General features: G+C 44.5%; 2 protein-coding genes across 2 annotated transcripts; one reads left to right on the top strand and one right to left on the bottom strand.

Annotated features, from left to right (window-relative positions):
- Positions 1-228: 228 nt before the first annotated feature.
- Positions 229-1,598, top strand: trub1 (TruB pseudouridine (psi) synthase family member 1; the record flags this gene model as incomplete). Its single annotated transcript, XM_083657049.1, has 1 exon — positions 229-1,598. The coding sequence occupies one exon, from the start codon at positions 229-231 to the stop codon at positions 1,096-1,098; it is 870 nt and encodes a 289-aa protein (XP_083513175.1). The 3' UTR covers positions 1,099-1,598.
- A 738-nt stretch (positions 1,599-2,336) lies between these two features.
- Positions 2,337-14,236, bottom strand: LOC310795172 (charged multivesicular body protein 4b). Its single transcript, XM_083657221.1, has 5 exons — positions 13,934-14,236; positions 10,376-10,553; positions 9,364-9,478; positions 7,117-7,243; positions 2,337-4,252 (listed from the first exon to the last, which is right to left on the bottom strand). The coding sequence occupies exons 1-5, from the start codon at positions 14,115-14,117 to the stop codon at positions 4,188-4,190; spliced, it is 669 nt and encodes a 222-aa protein (XP_083513347.1). The 5' UTR covers positions 14,118-14,236; the 3' UTR covers positions 2,337-4,187.
- Between the last annotated feature and the right edge of the window lie 297 nt (positions 14,237-14,533).

The following is a 14,533-nucleotide window of genomic DNA, read 5'->3' as shown; positions in this document are numbered from 1 at the left end:
TGGATGGAAGTTAGGCCAATCAATCAAGAGGCAGAGAGGGGCGGGTTATGCCTTCGCATAGCCTTCGCCATCATCCGAAAAGAAATATCGCGGAAGTTTTTTTTTATTATCTCGGCCATGCTCTCTGCAGGATAACAGTGTATGGATGGATCCAGAAGAGGGCGCTAATGCAACATTGAGGATGCCAACTGCCATAAAACACCAAAAAGAAGAAGAAGAAAGGGGGAAATGGCTGGAAACATAGCAGGCAGCGTGGGTCCGAGTGCTTCTCTAGCGCGACTGCAGTCGCTGAACGGACTGTTTGCAGTATATAAAAAGCAAGGACCAACGTCGGCGGACGTGTTAAACAACTTAAAAGAAGCTTTACTTAAGGAAGCGGGTGCGAAAAACCCCAATCCACGAAAACGCAAAAGGCAAGATGTGAAAATGGGGCATGGCGGTACTCTGGACAGTGCAGCGAGTGGTGTGCTGGTGGTTGGTGTCGGAACTGGGACCAAGATGCTCAGCACAATGTTGACTGGATCTAAGAAGTACATTGCAGTGGGGGAACTGGGAAAGGCAACAGATACTCTGGATGCCACTGGCCGGGTGGTTCTCCAGAAGGACTTTGAACACATCACCAGACTGGACTTGGAGGAGAAGCTGAAAAGCTTCACTGGTGACATCATGCAGGTGCCTCCACTCTACTCTGCGCTGAAGAGAGATGGCCAGCGCCTCTCGGTCCTGCTGAAGAAAGGTCACACGGTCGAGGCCAAACCCGCAAGACCCGTCACCGTCTACAACCTGACCCTGCAGGACTTCACGCCTCCTCTCTTCACTCTCGACATTGAATGCGGCGGTGGCTTCTACGTCAGAAGCTTGGTGGACGACCTGGGAAAAGCGCTGTCGTCCTGCGCTCACGTCAAGGAGCTGAGCCGCACCAAACAGGGCCAGTTCACGCTGGAGGAGCACGCCTTGCGTGAGGACCACTGGACCCTGGAGCACATCCTCCGCTCGCTGCAGCCCTGCTCCGGCTCCCAGGAGCAGGCTGGAGATCATGGAGCAAAGCAACCAGAGGCAGGCGGCATAAGCACAGACTCACCAAATGCCCCCAAATAGAGACGATCTGTCTTTAGCATCAATGCTCGTTGATCTAAAATGTTTCAAGTTCAGACAACTAGAGAGAAAACGGGTGATACTGTTTGAATCAGTGGTCCACAGTGTAATTCTGCATTCACAAAGCAGACGAGAAGAATTTTACTTTAGCTTTCAATATAGCCTGTGTTCTTTCCCATTTCTACACAGTATAGAGCAGAGCCTATTTTTCTTTATTTAAATGTATTGTTTTTATTCATGTGCTGTGCCACTGAGAGCGTTGATTGCATTCCTTTTTTATTCTTTTTTGCTGTCACTGAACTTTTATTTAGAGCTGAACAATTAATCGCAAATACATTTAAATCACAAAATGGGATATAGATCAGAATACATTTCACCATTTATCCCACTGGCTTTTACTTATTGCTATTGTAAATGGGTGGTGGATTAGTAGATTAACGTTTAGCAACGAAGAGGATCTGTTGTTTCATTCAAAACAGTGTTATATGGTGACAACTTCTCTTGCCATGATTTGCTCTGTAATTGCAGAAAAATAAAATGGGTGAAAAAATGACAGCTTTGCTAGTTAATTTCTTTCTTTAAGGACGGAATCACTTGTTTTTTTTTCTGTCTATGTATGTGTGTATATGTAATGTATATCTATCTATATATATGTATATACACACACACACACACAAACATATATAGCATTTGACAATGAAACCCTCCAAATAGTTTATTCCAACTGTCCACCTCGTCCTGTATGTGCCTCAGTAATATAGTAGGCTAGATAACATACTTCCTTCCCCTGGGTCATGCTATGCTGATAATTATCTATTCCACTTCATTGAGTCATTCTATATTTTATTTATATTATATACTTCTCCTGTTTATCTGACTGTTGATTTGAATCAAAAACCTGAACGTGGAGGCTGTTATTCATCAGCAAGACACTTTCATTGTGTCTTGCTGGAACATAATGGTTTCAGTTGGGAGCCTGATGTTTCTAGGTAGTTCTGAAACCAGTGTTGCCAGATCATGAAAGAGAAACAAGCAGCCAACAAGCCCAAAGTCACTTATTGGACTTGGCAACTGCCTTTGAAGTTAATAGTTTAAGAATCCATGTTATAGGCTGTAACAATCATCCTATCCCACAATATAAAGAACAAAAACAGCGTAAAATAAAACTTAACAGCTTTATCATTGAGTTAATCTACTGATATGACACGATGAAAAACTGGCAAGAAAAGAAAGATCTCCACTACAGTAAAATAATTGAAAACTTTAATGATTTCTCCAAATAATATTCTCATCTGGATAAATAAAACAGAAATGCAAACATGCTCGTCCGTTCTTGTGTTACATATTTTCTATGTAAAAATGTACATGTTTTTCAAAAACAAAAGGAATTCAATCTTTCAAATCTGAAAACACTCATGTTGTAGATCCACCACTAGTCTAATCTTATTTCAACCAATCGTCTCCCTCTGGATGCGGTTAATAAGGTGTGACATAATTTTTATTTATTTGTTTTTTATTTTAAACATTATACAATTCAAAACAAAGTACCCCTTATGAGAAAGACCCAGACAGACGAAGGGATGGAGGTGGTCGGTTAATAGAATTCATCTCTCTTGTTCGAGCCGTGCGCTGTGTGCCGCATGCTTCACACAACATGAAGAGAACCTTTCAGTGATGCTAAAAAAAAAATATATATATAGAAAAGAAAACGGCAGGGATATTTACATCCAATAACAAGAACCATTGGTGAGAAGGCTTTTTCGGGGAGGCGGGAGGACCGGGTGGGAAAAAGCACGTCGAGCCGGAAACAAAACAAACGGGTTCAGAACTTCAGATAACCGTTTCTGGAAAACTGATTCATAACTTCTTCACCATCCAGCGCATGCTCAGTTTGTTGTCCTATTTCCAGGAGCAATGAACTCAAACAGGGAGCGAGGATTATGATTTCTGACAAACAAAAACATCATCCAGCCAGTTCCACGCCACAAATGCAGGTAAAGTACGAGCCAGAAATAGAGCTTTGAGGTTGTTGTTTTTTTAGCTCTCATGAAATTCCCCCCATCATTCAGGGATGTCGACACCAGCCCGACAATAATTTAATTATTGCGCCACAGAGCTCATACTGTAATATTACACTAACACGATTTCTGTGGCGACTGGGAGCGATCTGCCGGTATAAGAGCCGTGGAGCGCTATTGTTGTATTCAGATCAAAGGTAAACATATTAAGAGCCGTGGAGTGCTATTGTTGTATTCAGATCAAAGGTAAACATATTAAGCAGCCCTTTCTCACTCCCAACTCGCCACAAGAGCCCCGCTTTGGCAAGTGCCTTTGGCGACCTCCATAACGCTCCGCAGAGCCTCCGGCGTTTTATGGAGCTCAGCATGGGTGGACCATTAAAAAGCAGTCCGCAGCTGTGCGTTCAGGCAAAGGTCAAGCACGCCCTTCGGCTCGTCGTCCAGAACGAGTCGGGAAATACGGTAGTACCGCCCAGGGAACGGGAGTGTACCACCCTGGTTTTGGGTTAGGGGATTGAGCTTGAAGACGGGAGACCTTAACCACACCCACCCAATGTCTAAACCTAATCCCGCCTTCCCCCCACCCTGGGTGGTACTACCGTAATTCCCAACTCATTGTGGACGCCCGAGCCCTTGAGCTTTCCCTGAACACACGGGTGCGGAGTGCTGCGTTCAATAAAACGCCAGAGGCTCCGCAAAGCGTTACGGAGGTCGCCAAAGGCTCTTGACAAATCGGCTCTGTGAGACGAGTTCGGAGGGAGAACGTGTATATAGCTTCGATCTTACAGAACCCTGACATGCTCGTTTTCACTGAGCACCCGAGGTCTCTGGATTGGGGGGAGGGGGAAAAACTCAACAGCATTTAGTTTTTTTTGTAGTGTTACATTGTAGAAGACAGTCAGTTGTTTCTCCATAGACACACACACACACACACACACACAACACTCATACACAATATCCTAGAAGTCCATTCATTCCCTCTTCTCTTCTTCCTCTTCTTCTTCATCTCTCGGATGCAGGTGTGATGTGGCTGACGCTGCGCTTACATGGCCTCCATCTTACATGGCCTCCATCTTACATGGCCTCCATCGCCCAGCGCTGTAGATCCTCCATGTCATCCTCGTCTTCGTCCTTCTTGGCTGGAGGGGGAAGAGAAACAAAGTGATTTGAACGACTTGGTAGATATGGCAGCTGCCACGGTCACGTCGCTCGATATGATTGGTTTGACTGGCTGTCAATCAAAAGGGGGCGAAGCTTAGGCTCAGTGATGTGATAATGTCGTCCTTCTAGACGAGGCAGAGTTTGTCCCTCCCTTCCGACTTCAGACCAAAGCTAAGGTGGTGTTAGTGTTATAGTGTTAGTTAGTGTTAGTGTTAGTGTTATAGTGTTAGTTAGTGTTAGTGTTAGTTAGTTAGTGTTATAGTGTTAGTGTTAGTGTTAGTGTTATAGTGTTAGTGTTAGTTAGTTAGTGTTATAGTGTTAGTTAGTGTTAGTGTTAGTTAGTTAGTGTTATAGTGTTAGTTAGTGTTAGTGTTATAGTGTTAGTGTTAGTTAGTTAGTGTTATAGTGTTAGTGTTATAGTGTTAGTGTTAGTTAGTTAGTGTTATAGTGTTAGTTAGTGTTAGTGTTAGTTAGTTAGTGTTATAGTGTTAGTGTTAGTGTTAGTTAGTGTTATAGTGTTAGTGTTATAGTGTTATAGTGTTAGTGTTAGTGTTAGTTAGTTAGTGTTATAGTGTTATAGTGTTAGTGTTAGTGTTAGTTAGTTAGTGTTAGTGTTATAGTGTTAGTTAGTGTTAGTGTTAGTTAGTTAGTGTTATAGTGTTAGTGTTATAGTGTTATAGTGTTAGTGTTAGTTAGTTAGTGTTATAGTGTTAGTTAGTGTTAGTGTTAGTTAGTTAGTGTTATAGTGTTAGTGTTATAGTGTTATAGTGTTAGTGTTAGTTAGTTAGTGTTATAGTGTTAGTTAGTGTTAGTGTTAGTGTTAGTTAGTGTTATAGTGTTAGTGTTATAGTGTTATAGTGTTAGTGTTAGTGTTAGTTAGTGTTATAGTGTTATAGTGTTAGTGTTAGTGTTAGTTAGTTAGTGTTAGTGTTAGTGTTATAGTGTTAGTTAGTGTTAGTGTTATAGTGTTAGTTAGTTAGTTAGTGTTATAGTGTATCTTTGTAGGCGTCTTTTGTTTTCCTGTTTATTGTGTTGTACGTCCAACCTTCACTAGAAGCCTAGAAGAACGAGCTTGAAGCGTTCACTAGAAGCCTAGAAGAACGAGCTTGAAGCGTCCACTAGAAGCCTAGAAGAACGAGCTTGAAGCGTTCACTAGAAGCCTAGAAGAACGAGCTTGAAGCGTTCACTAGAAGCCTAGAAGAACGAGCTTGAAGCGTTCACTAGAAGCCTAGAAGAACGAGCTTGAGCTTGAAGCGTTCACTAGAAGCCTAGAAGAACGAGCTTGAAGCGTTCACTAGAAGCCTAGAAGAACGAGCTTGAGCTTGAAGCGTTCACTAGAAGCCTAGAAGAACGAGCTTGAAGCGTTCACTAGAAGCCTAGAAGAACGAGCTTGAAGCGTTCACTAGAAGCCTAGAAGAACGAGCTTGAGCTTGAAGCGTTCACTAGAAGCCTAGAAGAACGAGCTTGAAGCGTTCACTAGAAGCCTAGAAGAACGAGCTTGAGCTTGAAGCGTTCACTAGAAGCCTAGAAGAACGAGCTTGAGCTTGAAGCGTTCACTAGAAGCCTAGAAGAACGAGCTTGAGCTTGAAGCGTTCACTAGAAGCCTAGAAGAACGAGCTTGAGCTTGAAGCGTTCACTAGAAGCCTAGAAGAACGAGCTTGAAGCGTTCACTAGAAGAACGAGCTTGAAGCGTTCACTAGAAGAACGAGCTTGAAGCGTTCACTAGAAGAACGAGCTTGAAGCGTTCACTAGAAGCCTAGAAGAACGAGCTTGAAGCGTTCACTAGAAGAACGAGCTTGAAGCGTTCACTAGAAGAATGAGCTTGAAGCGTTCACTAGAAGCCTAGAAGAACGAGCTTGAAGCGTTCACTAGAAGCCTAGAAGAACGAGCTTGAAGCGTTCACTAGAAGCCGAGAAGAACGAGCTTGATGTTCATGTTGACTGGTAATGCCTAGGAGCACTCTTGGCCGTGACACAGCCAACTGTTGTGCTGTGTCGTATCGTATCGTATCGTATCGTATCGTATCATGTTTTTTTTTGCTGATCTTGGCTAGTTTCCAACGCTCCTCCTTGCGGTGAGTTGGTGCCTGCAAGCCCTGCATATATAGAAGTTGGCGGCCTTCATTACTGCCACCCAAAATATCACACTGTTTTGATCTGGAGTGTACGGGCTGAACTGAAGCTGGTACTTCTGGTCAATGTTCTGCTGCATACAGACAGTAGGAACACACACGTGACAATAAAAGGAAGCGGAAAACAGAATTCTTCAAATCAATACAATTGCTAACAAACAACATTTGCATAATCAGACCTTTGATTGCTATGTGAATACTATATAAAGTGAAAGACTGATTGAGAATCCTCCTTGCTCTAACAGACAACTTTTGCATGTAAACTGAATAAAGACCGGTAGCATAGAGACAGTCCGCATGTCTGGGAACGCCCACAAAATGTTAAACGGCTGGCGCGCGAGTGGGGTAAAACCGCCCATATATCTCATGGGCTGACCCACCAAAAGACGGTGCTGCGGCTCTAAACTACCGGTTTGGGGGTTCTAGAGCAGAACACAAGATGTCTGCTCAGATGTGCGTTTACTGCGGTGGTTAAATCCCCGATCGTGTCTGCCTGGGCTGGGCTATCAGCTAAATTCTAACTTTGCTGAATGGATAGAACAGGGGTTTTTACCCCACCCTGACCACGCCCCCAGCCAGGCTGAGCCAGCTAAACCAGCGTCTATGACGAGACGTGGCCTCAACCTATTGTAAACGTAACTATTTCAAGCACGAAACCTCTGTCACATAACATCTCCACGTCTTTGTGGTGTCCTGTCAGAAGGTTCTCACCAGGTCTGGAAGGTAATGAAGTGGAAGGCACGTTGGGAAGAGGGACGTTCTCCGTCCCGCCGATCTCCAGCAGGTTCTTATCCAGCTCCTCCTGCTCCAGCTCATCCAGCTCCGCCAGCAGCTCATCCTGAGGAACACCACACAAACACACTCTTATCATTATATTTGCTGTTATACCATGGTCTGGTCATGGTTATACCATGGTCTGGTCATGGTTATACCATGGTCTGGTCATGGTTATACCATGGTCTGGTCAGGTCATGGTTATACCATGGTCTGGTCATGGTTATACCATGGTCTGAATGAGAATGAGACTGAGACATAAAATTAACTCCAACTAATTAAAACATTCATGTTTCTACGATTTGGCTTTGAATAAAACCTTTGAGATCATCTATGAGAAGAGATTTTCAAAATTAGGCCTAACTGCCATGGCCTAACTTGGGCTAAATCTGGTCCAAATGGTGTGTGTCTCCACACTAAATGAGTAACGTTAGCCCAATTAAGCTGTTAAGCATTAAATAAATTACTTCACCAAGTCTGTTGACTGGGAATTTGAGAAAGAGCCAATTCACCCCTACAAAGATGTCATGTGTGGTGAGGCTGATCCATGAATACAACCATTCAAACTGTAACTACAACCTGTTTCACACCAGACTAAAGAGCCTGGAAACACACACCGGACTAAAGAGCCTGGAAACACATGGGTCAACAGACAGAATAAAGGCTCACAAAATCACCACCAGCAGTGTCAGAGTGTGCTGTCATCACCAGCAGTGTCTGAGTGTGATGTCATCACCAGCAGTGTCAGAGTGTGATGTCATCACCAGCAGTGTCTGAGTGTGATGTCATCACCAGCAGTGTCTGAGTGTGATGTCATCACCAGCAGTGTCTGAGTGTGATGTCATCACCAGCAGTGTCTGAGTGTGATGTCATCACCAGCAGTGTCTGAGTGTGATGTCATCACCAGCAGTGTCAGAGTGTGATGTCATCACCAGCAGTGTCAGAGTGTGATGTCATCCACCATGTTGAACAAAGAATGGAATGTTTCTAGGTGAAGCGTGTGAAGGGTGTATGTATGATGTCAGTCTGGCCCAGACCAATATTTAGAGTAATAAGTCTCAAAATATAAGTCTCTGAATTTAAAGTCATATCAAGCACCATAATACAGAATACAAACGCTGTCCTTTAACACATTCACTGCCAGCCGTTTTTTTTTTACTGTAGGTAGGTTCTGCCAGAGGGTTTTTTTGAGGATTCTGGCTCATCTTTCAAGACCCGAGGATTCTTTTCTGCTAAGATTTTGTGAACACACAATATCTCAAAAGAACTAATAGAATGTGTGCTTTCTCTGTCTAAAAGAGTTAGTTTGTAGAGTTAGTAGTTATGTAAGCATTAGCAGTTGAATACAGCATGGTTTCAGCGTCAGAAAAATTATTCTGAGATAAACGGCTTTTTGTGAAATTCGATAGAACAGTCACTTTAACCATTCATTTTTGGCATCAGTAAGACGTCAGACATCTAAACAATAGTTTTGAACAGTAATTTCCTCCATAACAGCAGGAAACACCCCTCTACTTCAAACTCCTCCCTCCGTGTGTTCTTCTTGGCTGCAGCGGGCATGTCACAAGCTCGTTGCTGCTGCTGCTGTAACCTCGCGTCACCAGGCTCACTGCTTCTGCTGCTGCTGCCTGTCTGCTGGCGGCCGCTGTGCAAGTCTGGATCGGCTCGCTCGTTTCTTGTGGTTTGTGTTGAGAGCTTTGATGAAGCTTTTGCGATTCTGGTCTTATTTATGCTGCGTGTTTCAAAGTGTGTTCCACCCGTAATCTATTATGCAAATTTGCAATCCCGCACCGCCAGCAATCAGCGCGAAAACAGCCATTTTCACGAGAATGGCTTCCTCACACTGCTTTTTGCTTGCCTTCCTCTAGTCTGGGAGAGCACTGTCGCCACTTAGTGGGTCGGTGGAATGGGTTGTACATGTTCGGTGGCTTCAATATTGATATAAGAGATGTAAAAGGGTTAGATGCACATCCCACGGTCAAAAAAAAAAATCTTTTTTTTTACGTAAAAACACGTCATTGGCAGTCAACCGTTGGATTCTGTTTGACGTAAAAACACGTCATTGGCAGTGAACGTGTTAAGAGCAGATGTATGACCAGCAACATACTCGTAAAGAAGAAGCAGAAAAAATATATAAATATAAATCATCATAAATAAATAGAATCCTTGAAAAGTGTGACAAACCTCGTCAAACTCCTCTCCGAAGCCCACGGGTTTGGAGATGGCGTCAGAGATTTCTTGGGCCAACTCCTGCTGCTCCGTGATGTCCTGCATGAGGTCATCCACCTTGTCAATGTCCCTGAAACGACAATCAGGAGAGCTTCATGTTCCCACAGTACAGGAGCTTCATGTTCCCACAGTACACTCTCTACAGGAGCTTCATGTTCCCACAGTACACTCTCTACAGGAGCTTCATGTTCCCACAGTACACTCTCTACAGGAGCTTCATGTTCCCACAGTACACTCTCTACAGGAGCTTCATGTTCCCACAGTACACTCTCTACAGGAGCTTCATGTTCCCACAGTACACTCTCTACAGGAGCTTCATGTTCCCACAGTACACACTCTACAGGAGCTTCATGTTCCCACAGTACACTCTCTACAGGAGCTTCATGTTCCCACAGTACACTCTCTACAGGAGCTTCATGTTCCCACAGTACTCTCTCTACAGGAGCTTCATGTTCCCACAGTACACTCTCTACAGGAGCTTCATGTTCCCACAGTACACTCTCTACAGGAGCTTCATGTTCCCACAGTACACTCTCTACAGGAGCTTCATGTTCCCACAGTACACTCTCTACAGGAGCTTCATGTTCCCACAGTACACTCTCTACAGGAGCTTCATGTTCCCACAGTACACTCTCTACAGGAGCTTCATGTTCCCACAGTACACTCTCTACAGGAGCTTCATGTTCCCACAGTACACTCTCTACAGGAGCTTCATGTTCCCACAGTACACTCTCTACAGGAGCTTCATGTTCCCACAGTACACTCTACATGAAGAGTCTACGTGAAACCGTGTGATTTTAAAACCTGCCGCAGTGCTGCTTCACAAGACAGCATTACAGCAGACGGAGATAGTGCTGCTTAAGAAATCAAGAAGCAGAAGTTTAAATCAAAAATAGATCAAAGTGCGAGAAACCTGATCACTGATCAGGATGTGTCTGCTCGCTCTCTCTCTCTCTCTCTCTCTTACATGTTTGCATGGGCAGATTTCATGGCCTTGGCAGCGAAGCCCATGTTCTTGAGCACTTCCGTGTTGGTGTTGGCGTTCTCCAGAGCCTCTCTCTGGAACTCGATGGTCGACAGCGTGCCGTCAATCTGGGCGAGCTGCTTCTCGTATCGCTTCTTTCTTTTCAATGCCTGCAGAGCGGCTGGGGGGAGACGAGAGAGAGAGAGACCAGAGAGAGAGGGAGAGAGACGAGAGAGAGGGAGAGAGAGAGAGAGAGACCAGAGAGAGAGAGAGAGAGACCAGAGAGAGAGAGAGAGACCAGAGAGAGAGAGAGACCAGAGAGAGACCAGAGAGAGGGAGAGATGAGAGAGAGGGAGAGAGAGAGAGAGAGAGACCAGAGAGAGAGACCAGAGAGAGAGAGAGAGACCAGAGAGAGGGAGAGAGACGAGAGAGAGAGAGAGAGACCAGAGAGAGGGAGAGATGAGAGAGAGAGAGAGAGACCAGAGAGAGGGAGATGAGAGAGAGACGAGAGAGAGAGACCAGAGAGAGGGAGAGAGATGAGAGAGAGATGAGAGAGAGAGACCAGAGAGAGGGAGATGAGAGAGAGACCAGAGAGAGAGACCAGAGAGAGGGAGAGAGATGAGAGAGAGATGAGAGAGAGAGACCAGAGAGAGGGAGATGAGAGAGAGACCAGAGAGAGAGACCAGAGAGAGGGAGAGACCAGAGAGAGGGCAACAGATAGAAAGAGAGATGAGACATCAAGGAGTTCAGTGATAGTGAACTAAAAAGCTGAATCATAAGAATATCAGGACAGCATGAACTGGTGGTGAAACATGTGCAGTGTCAACTTTCAGCGTCTCAGTTCAGACTCTTGCGATGGCAGTTTCCTCATATTTATCCCCGTAGCTTAAAGGCTATCTTGGGAAGAGGTAGAAATACTAGGATGAAACGTGATGGCTGGGCGATATGGCTGAAATCAATATCACGATAATCATAAAGATTATTTTAGTTATTGATATACATCACATGCATGCATGGTAAAGGTGGCTTTGGGGCAAGTTTATTATATGAATGAATCTTCTTCTTTAGGTGTGCGATTTTGATTTTGTCTATGTGATGTTGTTTTTATATGTTCTACTTCTAGGTGTTTTTTTTTTATAACGTTTTTTCTTGTCCTCTTCCGTTTTTTTGTCCCGTTTTCTCCACAATTGTACTTGGCCAGTTCCCCCTGTTGTCGTTGCTCCACCCTGTCTGCTGATCTGGGGAGAGCCATAGACTAGCCAACACGTTCTCACTCCGAGCGCGTAGCATATTGACGCTTTGTCCCGTCCCTTGTGCGTCGCTTGTTACGCTTAGTTCACACAGAGAACCTACGCCTTGCCTTGCCTCAACCCACGCCTACGCCTGCAGACCTTGAGCTGGGCGTGAACCTATTACACGCTTTTGCGATCACACCGCACGCCTATTCCACGTTCACCTGAGCCGAGTCACAAGCGCCTCTCCTCTCTCCCGACTGTATTTTTTCATGTGTGGTCCCGAATTATCATAGGTAAAATAAATCGGATATATTTAATGTTCTATTGATGCTGGATATCTATAACCAGATCTGACTATAGTCGGACATTTTAGAGAGGTGATCTTGCAAGAATATGTGCTGGCACAACAACATTGTCCATCTTGCTTCTTCGGTGGCTATTCTCTCTCATAAAGATGCGTTTGCAGACAGGGAGAAAGCCCCACGTGATAGCCACCCGTCAATCTCTCTCTCTCTCTCTCTGCTCAACACTGTTGTAACTCCATTTTATTTTGAAATGCAGTTGACTTTGCCATTTCCCACGGATATTGTCGCGTTTTTCTTTCATGGCTTGACAGAAGAAGCCTGCCTGCACGCGCCTAGTCGGCTTGAAAATAGAACTCACGCCTAAACGATAAAATCGGCAAGGCACAGGCGAGGCGTGGGCACACGCAGGGTTCACGCTCAGGCGGCCGGTGTACACAGCCTCGTTGACTAAAACGGACACCCATTTAAAAGCGTGGGTAAAGGCAAGGCGTAGGCAAGGCTTGGGTCGCCGGTGTGAACCCAGAGTTACTAACACGGTACCCTTGAGCGACCCATGAAACGACTTGGGCTTTCCAACTAAACTCAATGTAAACCCATGGAAGTCATCTTTGACGCTCATGGCAACTGCTCCCCCATTAGCCTAACTGCTCCCCCATTAGTCAACTGCTCCCCCATTAGGGTCTGGGGGGAGGTTAGGTTTAGGCGTGGGGGGTGGGAGAGGTTAGGTATACATGACGTCTCACGTGATGTGAAACAGAACTGACATTTTCAAATGATATTCCTACCATCCATACCTGATTTTTTGTTTTTAAATCAAATTAGCTTGGTATGAATTTAGACAGCAGAACTGTCTCAATACACACATACTACACACACACACACACACACACACACTAAACACACACACACACACACACACACACACACACACACTAAACACACACACACACACCCAGTCCCTCCCAGATATGACTGGTACTTAGCAAGACGGAATGGAAAAAGTGAAAAGAAACTCATCGTCATCATCAGTCACATGACCGCGCACAACCATGTTAAAGGGCTGATAATAATAGAAGCTTGTGGCAGTAAAACGTGATGTCACACTGTCGACCTTTGTGGAGTTGGGGAAGGGAAAATAATCAGGTAATAAAGCAGATAGGCCAAAAGCCTTGTGTCTAAAGAGCTCTCTGGGACTTTTTCAGCCTTCAGGGACTCTTCACTTTCTTCATATACGATGTGGAAGTGATACAAGTTATAATAGGTGACTGTTGTTAACGCGGTGTTAGCTGATAGGTCACTGTTTCGTTGCCTGGCAACACTATCTTATTTAATATTCGATCAGGAAGCAGTGGAAACTTCTGGAGGCCTGAGGGTCTCTTCTACACGACTGAACACGTGACTTTCTAATGTGTCGGTAGTACACACCCACTTCTGACTACACTAGTGTCATCGCAACTTCTTAATGATCTTCTTTCTAAAGTAATCACCACATCTGAGCCTTTTATCCTCAATGTGAAATGTCACTTGGCATTGGAACTGTTTAAACCGTTTGTGCTACTGCACAAGTTGCAGTTAATCAGCGATCATGAAAAGATGTCATCACAGTGAGAGATAAGATTCATCTCTATTGTATCTTATGTTATCCTGTATGCTTTGGCAGCACTCAATACTTCCCGATCCGTGCAAATAAAGCTGGATCTGAATCTCACAAGGTAACTATGGTTAGCGTAGGTCGTCAGAGTAAAAGAGGGTAATCAATCAATCAATCAGCAGTTGATCAAATCATTAAATCAACACGCACGCACACGCACACCCAGCCACCTGTCACGGTGTCAAGAATGGCCAAGGAAACGACGCTGCCTGGGCGATCCTGGCAACAGTCACGTAGCTAGGAAAAGTTAGCAGCTAACGCTAGCTAACATGCTAATAGCTAGCTTTGGGTTGTCACCTGGCTAGCTCACTTGGCGACATGGATGGTTTGATAACGACATAGTAAATATCGCCGCTCTTAAATATCTCACCTCTTTTGTTTTTTGTGCCGTTTTTCTTGGCGGTGATCAGTTCCTGGTCGATCTTTTTCTCCAGGAATTCTTGTTTCTTCGTGAGCATCTCCTCTGTCTCTCGGAGTTTCTGAATCGCCTCCTGTGGGCTCGGTCCCTTGCCTCCTTTTCCTCCTCCGCCAAATATCTTACCGAACAATGACATGTCTGCGACGCTACAACACTAAATATGTATATCAAAGTCTTCGAAATACGCGTGGGAAAAGATCTACCTAATGCTATAGCTACTAGGCTACAGTGACACTTTCGCCCTGGCCTCCTGAATTGTTGATGTTTTTTCTACTTCCTGGATAAGGCCCAATGACGTCATGTTGTTCGGTGGGTGGGGTGGGTTTGGCTCGGCTCGGCTCGGCTCTCTGTCTCCCTCTACTGGACAACTGAAATACGTTACTATCAGATACAATAATACAGTACTTAATAATAATTATATTCTTTTATTCTTGAACAGGCTTGAGAAGTAACTGATTATATGGAATCTAGTTACTCTAATAAGGATACAAAAAAGGTAACTGTAATCCCTTAGTTACAGAAAAAAGATGTAATCAAGATTAGTTACATTTC

This window comes from Poromitra crassiceps (genome assembly GCF_964638095.1).
Source record: "Poromitra crassiceps genome assembly, chromosome: 20".
Classification (NCBI taxonomy): Eukaryota; Metazoa; Chordata; class Actinopteri; order Beryciformes; family Melamphaidae; genus Poromitra; species Poromitra crassiceps.
Note: the sequence above shows the minus strand (reverse complement) of the source record. Positions and strands in the feature narration are given on the sequence as shown.

Excerpts from the sequence above, each read along its gene's own strand:
- LOC310795172 (XM_083657221.1), bottom strand. The coding sequence starts at position 14,117 with ATGTCATTGTTCGGTAAGATATTTGGCGGAGGAGGAAAAGGAGGCAAG. Across the intron at positions 7,244-9,363 it reads TCGGAGAGGAGTTTGACGAG|GATGAGCTGCTGGCGGAGCT; the intron begins GTTTGTCACACT and ends GGTGTTCCTCAG. Across the intron at positions 4,253-7,116 it reads TTCATTACCTTCCAGACCTG|CCAAGAAGGACGAAGACGAG; the intron begins GTGAGAACCTTC and ends TTCCCCCTCCAG.